General features: G+C 57.2%; 1 protein-coding gene across 3 annotated transcripts in view; it reads left to right on the plus strand.

Moving 5' to 3' along the window:
• Zfyve28 (zinc finger FYVE-type containing 28) overlaps positions 1-7,766 on the plus strand; it is a 49,503-nt gene extending 41,737 nt beyond the window's left edge. For 2 of the 3 annotated variants that reach the window (XM_004624610.2, XM_023700115.1), the window contains 5 exons: positions 3,615-3,769; positions 4,323-4,439; positions 5,516-5,620; positions 6,281-6,384; positions 6,761-7,766. In XM_004624610.2, coding sequence (XP_004624667.1) covers positions 3,615-3,769; positions 4,323-4,439; positions 5,516-5,620; positions 6,281-6,384; positions 6,761-6,892 — 613 coding nt within the window. In that variant the 3' untranslated portion in view covers positions 6,893-7,766. The remainder of the gene's footprint in view (positions 1-3,614; positions 3,770-4,322; positions 4,440-5,515; positions 5,621-6,280; positions 6,385-6,760) is intronic. The other variant, XM_023700112.1, reaches the window with a different exon arrangement.
• The last annotated feature ends 4,957 nt before the right edge of the window (positions 7,767-12,723 follow it).

Here is a 12,723-nt window from a genome sequence, read left to right on the forward strand (position 1 = left end):
GTGGCCAGCTCAGCCCACCAGGGGGCGGGGCTGGCTGGCATGTGGTGCTGGGGGATTGAACCGCGGTCCCCGGGCTTTGCTGAGCTTGTTCTAAGTAGGTGCTTTAGACCACTGAGCCATCTCACCAGCCCCTGACCCTTCTTTAAAAAAAGAAAAAAAAAAGTACAAAGAAAAAAAAAAAAACCCCAAATATTTTCCTCTTTTGAGTGCATAATTCTTTCCCTTCCTTTCTCAAATTTATATCAAATATTTTAATCTTTTTGATGCTGTGCTAAGTGGGACCATTTTCTTAATTTCACTTTCAGTTTATTGCTGTCACATGGAAATACAAGTGATTTTTAAAAACTGTATTGCTAACTTTATATTATCTAAGAGAATAAAAATAGTAAAAAAAAATAGAAACAATATAGAACTTCAACAAACAGAACAACAGGAATTTGACAATGTTTATTATATTGCATAATGTTGTCTTCAAATTAGTTGTTCAGATTATAGATGTAAGTATGCAAAATTAGTTTTAAAAAATGTATAAGAAATTAAAAAGGACAAGAAAAATAATTAGGCATCAACTGCTTCCCTCTGTAGACCAGCAGAAATCAACATTAGAATTATCCAAGCCATCCTACATACAGACAGACAGACATACATACATAGTCTTAGTTACTTTCCTCTCGTGGGGACAAAATACCCAACACTCAAAATTAAGGAAGGAAAGGTTTATTTAGCTCACAGTTAGTGGAGGTTCCAGTCCATAGTCGGCTGGCTCCGAGGCAGAGTGGCACAGGGCAGAGGCAGCTGTTCACGGCCGCGGGAAAACAGCAAAGAGCAAAGGGAGGAGCAGCAGCCAGCGATCCTCTCTCCGTCCCCACATTGTATTCAGGTCAGCTGCCCCAAGGCAGGTGTAGCACTCACGTCCATATTGCAGCGGTGGATCACGAAGGAATCACAAACTCTAGTACCCTGATGACTGCAAGAGGCTTTGGGGGGACACCTAGGTATGAACCATACCACACACACGTATTTCTCACTCCCCTCTTGTCTCTTTCTTTCTTTCTTTCTTTCTTTCTTTCTTTCTTTCTTTCTTTCTTTCTTTCTTTCTTAATGTATTTAGTACAGGGTCTCACTGCACAGATCAGACTCGTAGTGATACTCCTGTTTTCAGCCTCCCAAGTGCTGGGATTACAGGCTCACACCACCATGCCAAGTCTCAATCGCATCTCAGCGCACCCTGGGGGTGCGGCTGGCACAACAAGCTGGGGATTGAACCCCAGCCACTGCGCTCTGCCTAAGCAGGCACTTTAGTCCACTGAGCTATCTGGCCGGCCCTTCAAAAAGATAATTTTTAAAAGTTCTTTACTGACACAGCATAAGCCTGCGGAGCCTGCCTCAGCACACATGTGACCACAGGCTGCATGCGCATACCTGAGCCTCTGTCCCAAAGGCCATCCTGCCCCTGGCCCAACTCCGTTCTCCTCAGTGCCTCTGCCCACTCTGCCCCCCCTTGGCTTTTTGTTTGTGTATTTAAATAAATTTTTGGTCTCATGTATATCGCAGAAAATTCACCATTTTAAGCACCGCGATTGTGCGGTTCACAGCGTTTCCTGGTACACTGCCCTGTCGTGCAGCTGCCACTGCACCTGTCCAGATGTCTGTCACCTTCCTAGACCGCCACCACCCACTACTCTCATCGTCTGTGACTGCCTGCCCCAGGCCCCTGCAGCACCAGCGCCCCTCGGGGCTTGTCCTGCATGCCCATCGCTTCTCAGGGTGTGCCCTGGTCCTTGGGGTGCCCTTCCTTTTGGATGCTGAGTGCTGGTCCTCTTGCTGGCACCAGACTTCGTTTCCTCCCCGCTGGACACAGGGTTGTTCCCGACGGACTAGTGCTGCCCTGAGCATCTCTGGTCTCCGTGAGCCTCTGGTACCCTTTGAGGAGGCCGGCTCAGCAACTGCAGGACTGCACAGGAGTTGCCAGCCTCTTCTTTCCTCAACCCGGCGTCAGGGCAGTGGGGCCCACGCCCCAGCTAAGGAGGGGCACTGCAGGCCCTCACTGGGGCTGAAGGCCTGCCCTACACAGCTGCTCCCAGCCTTGCATGCTTCTCTGTGTCCAGCGAACGCTCATCACTTGAGGGCTCGAGTGCAAGTGCAGGCCCAGGAACCCCAGGAGAGGAGAACCCCTGGGGCTCTGGGGCAATTCTGTGAGCCTCTCCACTGCATGTCCAGGGCTCACAGTGTCCTCTGGGCTCTCAGGCCGCTGTCATTTCTCCATCACCTTGCTCCATGCTTGGGCTCCGTTCCAGTTCCCTGGAGCCCGTGCTGCCTCAGAGCCAGCCCCTACGGTACCTTCCACCCCCAGGACAAGCGTTCAGTGTGGAGCTCACACGAGCCCAGGTTTCCTCAGATGACACTGGATTGCTTTTCCAGAGTGGCTGCATATGTCCCACTCCCATTAGCAAGGTGACAGGTCCTGTTTCTCGTGGTGCAGGCAGCTCTTAGGGCCTTCCTTTAAACCAGACGGCCCGGTGTCTCGCAGGTGTGGCCAGCCGCCGGTGTGGGAGACAGACTGCACAAGCCAGCCAGGCCCCAAGGAGAGAAAGGGGACAGTGCTGGCTTCAGATAGCAGCTTGCAAAAATTGTAATGAGTATTTCTAGAGAGACGAAAGATTTTTACATCAAAGAAACAACAGGAGTGAAAAAGCAAGAGAGCAGCGATTAAAATGTCAAGAGTAAAAGCTAAAGAAAAAAACTGAAGAAGTTTCCCAGAAAGTAGGACCAAGACCCCAGGGGGTAGACAGTTGGAGACAAATTATTTTAGAGTTTGTGGCTCAGCCACAAACACCTTTTAAACAGGTACAGTGGACACCTAATAGCAAATCCAGTGAACCCAGGCTGCTGGGAAGAGGCAAAGGGACATGGTAGGGTGTCCTGTGGCTTCTCTAAGAAGGTGCCACAGCCTGGACTTGCTGAGGTCACAGGACCTTCTTCTCAGGGCCTGGAGGCCAGGAGTCCAGCAACTGGCTACCCCACTGTCCCCCGCCCGAGAGGCTGCGCGAGTGTCCTGCCTCTTCCTGTGCTGTAGCTGCGGGTGGTCTTTGGCTTGTAGCTGTGTTACTCCAGGGGCCTTGTGGCCCCCTCCTGCCCTTTGTGTTTTACAAGGGTGCTTGTCGCTGAGTGTAGAATCCACAGAACAACCCAGGATATTCTCATCTCAAGGTCCTTTGCTGAAGCACATTTGCAGAGACCCTCTTTCCAAATAGGGCCCCATTTCCAGGGCCAGAGTGTGGACGCATCTTCTGAGAGGCATCTGTCTGCCCCCCAGAAGTTCATGAGAGGTGAGATGGTGCTGCCACAGGAGAAAGTGAGTGGACAGCCTTACACCATGGCTGCAGGACAGTGTGGCGTAAGGTTGAGCCCCCCGCCAAGGGCTTAGGGTTTGCCACAGCAGCTGCAGAAGGTCTAGGCAGGGCAGGCCCTGGGTCAGCTTCTTAAGTGGGGCATGTGGATGTAAAGCAAGTTACAGGATATAGCTGCTGGGTGCCCAGGCTCCGTGGAGCAGGAGCTGCACATGACAGGCTTTCTCCTCCGTGCTCCACCTCATGCTGCTGTCTCCTCTGCAGTGGCTCCATGTTGGTTTCCTGCATCACTGACAAGACCAGGCTAGAGGTGGCCCCTGCAGCCACACCTGTTACCCCCGTGGCCACAAGAGAGAAGATCCGATCCAGGTTCCATGGCAGCCACGACCTGATACACCGGCTGTTTGTCTGCATCTCAGGTGTGACATCTGGACCTGGGACATGCACAGGCTTGAGGACATGTGGGGTGCAGCGTGGGCTCCGGAGGCCAGTGGGCTGGCGCAGTGCCTTCTGGCCTATCTGGAGGATTGCAGTGTCCCCTATGCTCCTCCTCAGGAAGGGCCAGATTTGCCCCGAAGGAAGGAGGAGGCAGGAGGAGGAAGGAGCTCTGCAGGTGGGCTGGTGCTTTTCTCCAGGGGCAGGGGTGACAGCTCTGTGGGCACAGCAGCCTCAGCCCCTTACTCCTCCATGCCTCCTGCCAAGTGGCATCTATGCTGATGCCCTGCAGCCAGTTCTTTAGGACAGTGTGTCGTGGAGCTCTGGGGGTTCTGCGGATGCCTGCGTCACCGTGCTGCCATTCAGCTACGCCCTGCAGGGCTATGTAGGTGCCTGTTGGTGCTGGGCTGGGCAGCCTCGTGGTGGTAGCTGTGCCTGTCCATGGCCTATGATGCTGTAGAATGTTCTGCCTCCCCCCAGGGCAGGGACACACCCTTCTCTCTGTCCTCTGTCCCTCCCACATGGTCCTCCCCCCAGGGGTGGCTGACCAGCTGCAGACGAACTACGCAAGTGACCTGAGGAGTATCCTCAAAACACTGTTTGAGGTCATGGCCACCAAGCCAGAAACAGATGACAAGGAGAAGCTAAAGAAGGGTGAGCACCCTGGGATGGGTTCTGGGGGCCCTGCCAATCACACTGTCTACCCCCTGTGGGTGCATACATTCACACCTGCCACTCTGAGGCAGCCGTGTGTCTGGGCTTTGTATGACCCAGTATGCAGGGACCAGGGTCACAGCCTGGGAGTTACAGTAAGAGCTCTCTTCCTGCTGCACACAGAGGCCAGGTCTCCTGGCAAGACCAGATGTCACGAGTTACTCCCACCCATCTGTCAAAACATTCAGAGGCACTAGTAAAGGGCGGGGACATGGGCCACCTGCCCACTGGGAGTGGCAGAGGCTGCCCTGGCTTTGATCTGCCTACATGTACACATCACTCACACCACAGGTGCGTGTGTACTTTCCTGTGCACATACACATGCACACTCCTTGTACTTGCATGCCTTGTTCAAGTGTACACACATCAGGTATCTGTCGATACCTGATGCCAAGCAGGGAGGGCTGAGGCATGTAGCATTGGCCCTCTGTTCTGAGCACCCGGGTGAGAGGGAGGGAGCCAGACCCATTTGCTGACCTGTGTTGGGTGCAAGCACCTGTTCTGGGGGAGCTGTCCTCACCACAGGCCTCTGCCTGTGCAGTATCTGGTACCTGGAATATTGTGACTGGTCCTGGAGCTCCTGTCCTGAAGCCTTGCCAGACAGGGATGTCCTTACTGGTGAGAAGGAGATTGTGTCCGACCCAGCTCTGCCGGAAGCCACACAGCCAGGCCCCTCTTGCCTGGGCACCTAGGCTGGTGGCCTCCTTGAAGGCAGGATTCAGAAGAACTGTGACAAGGACTGACCATGCACATGGGGTTGGGGCTGCTTGGGCTGCACTGAACAAGGCCCACAGAGTCCTTGCCTGTTGGGCGGATCCACCGTGGCCTCAGGGCTGCCTTGCTGAGCTGAGAGCCTGGGGGAGAGGGAGGGATGGGGACCCTGCCTGCTGAGGTGGCCCTGGTATGTGGCACACACTGAGACACTCATTGGGCTTGGCAGCACCTGGGCATCCCACAAGGGACACCACCAGCACCCATGTGTGGCCCCCAGTGCCAGCATCCTACTTCTCTTCCAGTTACCCAGAGCCTTCGGAGTGCGACCTTGGAGGACTGTGCGCTGTGCCAGGAGACCCTGTCATCCTCTGAACTTGCAGCCAAGACCTGTGATGGAGACTTTGAAGGTGTGTGGGGCACCACGGCATCTGCAGGTGCAGGATTCTGAGGGCCTCTGGCGTGTAGTCCTGAGTCCTCCAGTGGGCACATAGGCCCCACATCACTGAGGGACCTCTGCCAGAAGTCACCCTGGCAGGCACATGCCAGAGGACATGGGAACAGGGAGGCATCAGGTCAAGGGCGCCACCTCCACCCTGGTACCAAGGGTGTCTCCTGGTGGTCTCAGGGCATGCTGGAACCGTGATGGGGGCTGTGGTGCTCTGAGGGCAGAGGGGGCTGCAGGGTCTGACCTGGTCACACGGGATTGTGAGTCCCATTCTCACAAGGAGGCAGCTGAGGGCCAAGCAGCACGGGGCTCAGAGCAGTTTGGGGTGGGGCCAGGCCTTTGGAAGGGGCTGCTGACATTTAGGTAAACGGCCGGGAGAGCTTGGAGTCACCCAGGTGGAGAGCCCCCTCCCCATGGCATATCCCAAGTCCCAGAGGCCTGGCCAGGCCTGCAGTGGGGTGTGGCTGCCAGGCACTGCAGAAGGCAGCAAGGAGGGAAGCCTCTGGGCTGCCACTCTGTCTTGGAATCCTAGCCAGTCACTAAGGTCCAGGGCGGCCTCAGGGAGAGGAGTCAGGAGCTGCCCTCCACCTTGGTGTGGCTGATGCCCGCTCTCCTGTGACAGAACCCCCCGAGTGGGTGCCAGATGAGGCCTGCGGCTTCTGCACCGCGTGCAAGGCGCCCTTTACCGTCATCCGCAGGAAGCACCACTGCCGCAGCTGTGGGAAGGTGGGTGGGGCCCCTGGGTATGGCCTTGGGGCTGGAGGTCAGGATCAGCAGCCCAGGGGCTGGTGGGGCCTTCGTTGGTCCCTGTGCAGACACCCCCTGGGGTGCTAGGCCTGTTCTAGCTGCGTCCAGTCCTGGCTGCACAGAGCCAGGGCCAGATGGGGATGGAGGACCAGAGCAGGGGCCTGTGGTAGCCTCTGCGCAGGACCTGGATACCCCTCAGAACCCCAGACTCCTAGGCCAAGTCTTGTGGGGGGTTCCCTGGGTTCCCCTCTCTGCCACCATCACCCCTGGTGCCCTTCCAGTGGGGGTGGGGACCGTGCGGGGCTCAACCTGGGACCCTGTGCTCACTGGCTGCGGCCCCCCTCCCCGGTTCTAGATCTTCTGCTCCCGCTGCTCCTCGCACTCAGCACCGCTGCCCCGCTACGGACAGGTGAAGCCCGTGCGTGTGTGCACACATTGCTACATGTTCCACGTCACGCCCTTCTACAGTGACAAGGCAGGCATGTGACACGTGGCTGGTGCTCCTGGAGCTGCCATGGCTCCTGGGAGGGCAGTGCCGCACTGCAGGAGGGACCACCGCATCTCATCAAGCTGCCGCCTGGCTCTCTGCTCCTGGCTCCTATCTGCGAGGACTCCAGACCAGACGTGGGTGGACAGAGGTCAGCCTCCCTGTCTGCGGGGCCTCCTAGCTCTTCCCAGGCAGGTGCCTGGCTGAGCAGGCCTGGGCTCTTCTTTCATCCATCAGAGCCCTGTCCGCTGTGTGTGCTGAGGCAGGAGAGCGACCACCGTGCAGCCTCATCTGCGGTGGAGCATCTGCAGGGCACTCGAGCCCAGTGCCGTGGCTGCCTGCGTGCTCACTGCCCACCGCACTCCCCAGTGCCCACTGCCCACCTCAGGACCCTGCTTAAAAACACACGCCTCGTTTCTGGGAGGGGAATGCAGGAAGCAGACCTAGTGGTCCCCTGAACGCGCAGACATGCCCTGGCAGCTGCACCACCGCCCACCAGGCGCGGACACCTGACAGATGTTTCTTGGGTTCCTGGTCCTGGGCTCAGGGGCCCACCTGGCCGGCATGACCCCTTCCCTGTGCCCTCGGGCAGCGGGGGCCCAGGCTGGCCGCCGAGTGGCCCCGACACAGACACCTCCTCAGGCTTCAATCTCAGGCTTCACATTGCAATGACGATTGCAGTTTTATTTTTAGAAAGATGACATACCTATCGCTTCTTTTATAGGATGAAACCCAATTACTGTTCAGCAGTAGGAACAGGTACACAGAAACGGCTTCTGTGGGGGAGAGCGTGTATAACGGAGGAAATATTATGTATCGAGATTATTTTTATTTTCTAAACGCTATAATTCAAAATCATTTCCATAAATCTGTTTAAGGATTGCAAATGCTCTTGTGTATTCTGTTAACACCGGCTCCCTTTTCTCCTCCGGGAGGCCAGTGTCTGTGCTGACGTAGGATACCTGAAGGGCAGCACACAGCCTTCCATCAGCCCCTGACAGAGGGTAGCTGCCCCTGCCTGGTGTGAGCCTGTCCGCTCTGTGAAGGCACCATTGCCCCGCTGCTGGCCGGTCCTGGCCCCTGTGTGGGTGACCAGAGCCAGATGGGGTGCTTGTAGCCACCCCGGCTTGCGGCCTTCCCCACCCTGGTGGTTCTGGTCTTAGGGCTGTGTCGCCAGCAGCCTGGGCATTACTTTCGGAGGTTCCCTGAGCAGAACACAGAAAGGCCAGCCTGGGGTTGCCAAGGCAACAGAGCTTTCCTCTGATTTTGGTGCCTGAACTCTTGGGACCCTGGTGCCCTTGGAGATGGTGCTCTGGGGACAGAATGGGAGCCCTAGGAGGCCACAGCAGATGCCAGATCCTCTTCCTAAAACAGCTCCTTCCAACCAGGCTAAGTCCTTCGCACTCCTGGCCACCCCAGGCTTGAGCCCAGTTCCTGTGCCCCTTGTCCTCGCACCAGTGACAGCCATGCCACGGGAGTCATCAGCTGTCTGGAGGAGATGCCCCTGTTCTAGGGGCCAAGACAGGCTACACTGAGTGTCCCTTTCTGTCCTTAGGCACCCATAGTGACATAGTGTCCTCTACATCCAGCAAATCAGAGGCCATTTTGCCCTTAGGCCAGCATGACTGACCTTAGGGCCTGGGGGCTGAGACTCCCATTTGCGCCAAAGTAAAGGTTCCCTGAACTTACTCTACACCTAGGTCCCTTGGCCAGTCAGCCCTCCAATGACTCTCCCCACCTGAGAGATAGAGCTGAGACTGTGCAGTCCACCCCCAGAGGGTGCTCAGGGGCAGAAGGCCCTAGTTGGGAGGTGAGTGTCCCAGAGGCAGCCTCCAGCCTTGGGTCCCTCCTCACCATTGCTGTGGTCCTTCCCACTTCCCTGTCCAAACTTCATAAGTACCTGTCACAGTCCCTTGTGACAGCCCCTCAGGGGAACAGGATCCCTGTCACAGGTGGGAAAACAGGCTCACAGAGGTCTGTAGACAGCTGAGCAGGGCTGTGGCATGAACTGGGAGCGCTGACCCAGCGGGCATCTGGGAGCACCCACTTTGCCTGCCTGGCAGTTGCAAGCATAGCCTACACTGCCCTCTGCCCTCCCCAGGGCTAGGGGTACCCATAATCCTCATCAGCTCCCCAGCCCAGCTTGTGGTGACAGCAAGGCTCAAGGCTAGGAGGTGGCCCAGTGCACCAGGTGTTCCCTGCAGCTGCCACAAGGCATCTAGAAGGAGGTGCAGGATGGGGCACTGGGGCGGAGAACCAGGCTAGAGAGATGCCTGCTGGACCTTGGGTGGTGGGAGGGGGTGGGGCAAGGGGTGCTCTATTCTGTCTACCCCTTCCCATGCAGATGTCTTGGGGTCCCTACACACCCACACTTGGGCTCCCTTGTCTGTGCCTGCATCCAGTTCTGGAGAGGCCACCTCACCCCACACCTGGCTGAGTCTTGGGCCAGAACCAGGGCAGCAGATGACCCTCAGGGGTAGGGGTGCCGAGCTGGTAATGACAATGCTGGGGGTCATGGAAGACAGGAACTCCCTTCCCTTTCTGTAGCCCAGGCCTGTGCTCCTGCTGGGGTCCGGGCTATATTCCCTAGTGGTCACCAGGGGACACCCTACCACTCCTGAGTTTCCAGGACACAATCCATCCAACCTCATTCCCCACCTGCACTGCCCCACTATGGCTATGAGTACAGCCAGTCTCTGGGGACCTAGGAGTCAGGTACCTGCAGGAGGGGGCATGGCAGTGACCTGGAGGCAGGCAGACCATGCCCCAAGACTCCAAGAGGCCAGGAAAGGGTGCTGTAGCAGTGGGCCACCAGAAGGGGGGTGGGCAGCTTCACCACATCTGCTGGTCTAGGATCTTCTGGTCTGCACAGAAGTTGAAAAGAGGCTGGCAGGACCCAGAGTACCAGCTGCATGCTACTCCCATGCCTCAGAGCCCTGGAGGGTCTTGTTCTACGTCTACCTCCATCAGGCAGCCTTCCCTGACAGCGCTGCCTCCCCTACCATTCTCTCACCAGCGTCCCTCTGCACCCCAGGTTGGACCACTAGGTCTTGAGACATAAAGGTCTCCACAGGCAGGGGAGTTCAGGAGCAGCAGTGGGTCTAGGTTCAGCCGCTCACCTAGCTGGCATGTCCCTGAGGAGGCCACCCTGACAGTAGATAGAGGCCTGATCTACACCCACATCTCTCCGTCATGGCTTCCTTACCCCTGTAAAAGCTCTTAAAGGGAGAATTTATTGTTCTGCCTCTGGAAAATTTTGACTATGAGAAATTAACTTAATTTACAATTGCTAAAAACACAAAAGGAAATATGAATAGAAAAAAATTACAATCTCTAAGTTGTTCAGGGTTCTGCAATCTAGTTGGAAAACATTGAGAAGTAAAGGGAAAAACTACCCCACCAATTGTTCACAAATATAATGAACTGTTTTCTTATTTTAAACCAGAAGTAATACGGACACCATGTTAGTTTCCATAGACCTTTAATTACATCTTTATGTGTCTCGATTTTGCTGTCCTCTTTGTGTTCTGCAGGCAATGTTCCCCTTCATTGCATGTCGAAGTTTCTGGAAGGCCAGCAAATGCTTGGAGACCTGGCCTGGTGCCCAGCACTGGCCAGCCCAGAGCCAGGCCCCAACTGGGGCTCTGAGCAGAGGCTGCAGCACTGGGCCCACTTGGGGTGGGGGCAGGGGCGGGGAGCACTTGCCTACCTCGGGTGATGTTCACATTCTGCTACTTCCTGGGAACCCACTGCTGCCAGGGCTCTCCAGGTGGCCTGTTTCTGCCCCAAGAGCCAGGGGTGCAGTCTCAGTGACCGTGCCACCTCCTCATGGTTGCACTAGAGTTGGGGTGCCACCATGGCCCTCTGGAGCTGCTGATTCAGCCCTGCCCTGGGGCCAGAGCTGCCATCAGGAAGCTGTCAGGACAACTCCCTCCCCAGGGCCAGCCAGTTAGTAGGGGTGCCAGGAATAGGGATCCAGGCAATTGCAGGGTGCACTTTCAGCGACCAAAGAAGCCCTGAGGAAGAGGCCATGGGCAGGAGGGGCTGGGCTGGCCCCTGGAGGAGGGCCCTACCAACCTTCTCATCCTGGGTGTGTGGGATGCTCCCCAGTGCTTGTCTGAGGTCCTCAGGTCCTTGGACACCCAAGAAACTGGATAATGTTGTGGGGGAAGGTACAAGTCTGGTGGTCCAGAACCCACAAAAGGGAAGCAGGGCCCAGCCAGCCTGGGGAGGCCAGGAAGGAGTCTTCTACAGGTTCTTGGGATTGGAGGCCAGGGTGGGTAGGAGTCTCTCAGTGCATCCCCTGAGGACTCCAGGGTGGCAGCCAGTCTCATCTACATCCAGGGAAGCTGAGGCTGAGGGTGCCTGGGAAGGCCAGCCAGCCCTAATCTCCCCACCCCCCCATACACACACACACACACACACACACACACACACACACTTATCTAGAGCCCTTTGCTAGGTCTGAGCTGCACCCCAGAGGGCCGTGGGCAGGAAGGTGGCTGGCTCTGAGGCTGGTCCAGGAGGGCTGCAGGTGGGAGCCCCTGGAGGCGTCTGTGTACAGAGAAGGCCCCAGGGTGGGAAGGGGAGCTGCAGCCCCCAGATGGTGTAGGGGCCTGGGAGGGAGGGAGGCTATAGGTGCCTTCTGGTCACTCCCCTCTGCGGGCTTCACAGGTTCCCACTCGGCCTTTCCTGCCAGCTGCCTTCATTCTCTTCCTCCCAGCCTCTGGGGCTCTGTGGGCACCTGTCTGGCTGACCCTGGAGGTGGGTGTAGACACTTCCCAGCCCCAGGGGATTGTGGTGGCTTCCAGATCCCCACAGCTCCAGAACTGCTCGCAGCACCCCACAATCCCACACCACACCCTCTCTGGCTGTCCCTCACGGTCCCAACCCGAGAGTCACCCCAGTCCCTGGGAAGTCGTGCCCCATCCTGGGGGCGGCTGGAGGCGAGCTCCGCATGAACCTAGGCTGAAGGAGTTACTCGCACTGTCACAGGTGATACCTTTTCTAGGTCCCAAATCCTCAGTGAGCTACCTTGTGTTCTCTACCCCGGATCGGGCTGCCGCAGGAAGGGCCCCATGACCCATGACATCGCGTCTGCGCAGGGTACCTCCTGTGTCACGTCCCGGGCCCGAAGGGCTGCGGCAAGCGCGTCAACCAACCCCGCTGGCTCAGAGAGCGGGGCTCGAGCCCCAGCAGGGCTACGTGCCAGCTTGGCTCTGTCTCCGAGCTCCCTGGTCGTCCGGACCGGGTTCCAGGAGCTTCCGGGCGGGGCAAGTGAAAACGCACGTAGCGCTCACATTGGCGCTGGGACCCGTAATACTGCGGTTTCAGCAATTTTTGTTCGGTTGGTAGCAGAGCCCCCCACCCCCATCCACAACTTCTGGGCATGAGGTGGCCGGCCACTTTATGCCACAGAACACCTGCTGCCCGTACCAAGGCGCGACAGAAACAGCGAGAGGGCCCAGGCGACGCACGCCTGTCAATGCAACTACCGAGGAGGCTGAGGCAGAAGGATCACAAAGTAGTGAGACCCTGTCGCTCAACAAAACCTTAAGGGGGCGGGGCTTGGGACACAGCTCCGAGGCAAAGCACTCGCCACTTGCCTGTGCGTGCGACCCCCGGGTTCCATTCTTAAGTACGGTAGACAAAACAAAACCAAAACTAAACCAAAAGGCCAGAGACAGAGCGGAAGATCTAGCAGCAGTCGCTGGGGGCGGAGCGCAGGCGAGGGAGCTCCAGGAGATCCGCTGGCGGAGGGCAGGCTCCCCCCTAGAGGTCGTGGACCCGCGGGAGGGGACGCCCAGGCTGAGAGCAGGTGCCCACGCAAT

This window comes from Octodon degus, unplaced genomic scaffold (assembly GCF_000260255.1).
Source record: "Octodon degus isolate 3935 unplaced genomic scaffold, OctDeg1.0 scaffold00006, whole genome shotgun sequence".
NCBI lineage: Eukaryota > Metazoa > Chordata > Mammalia > Rodentia > Octodontidae > Octodon > Octodon degus.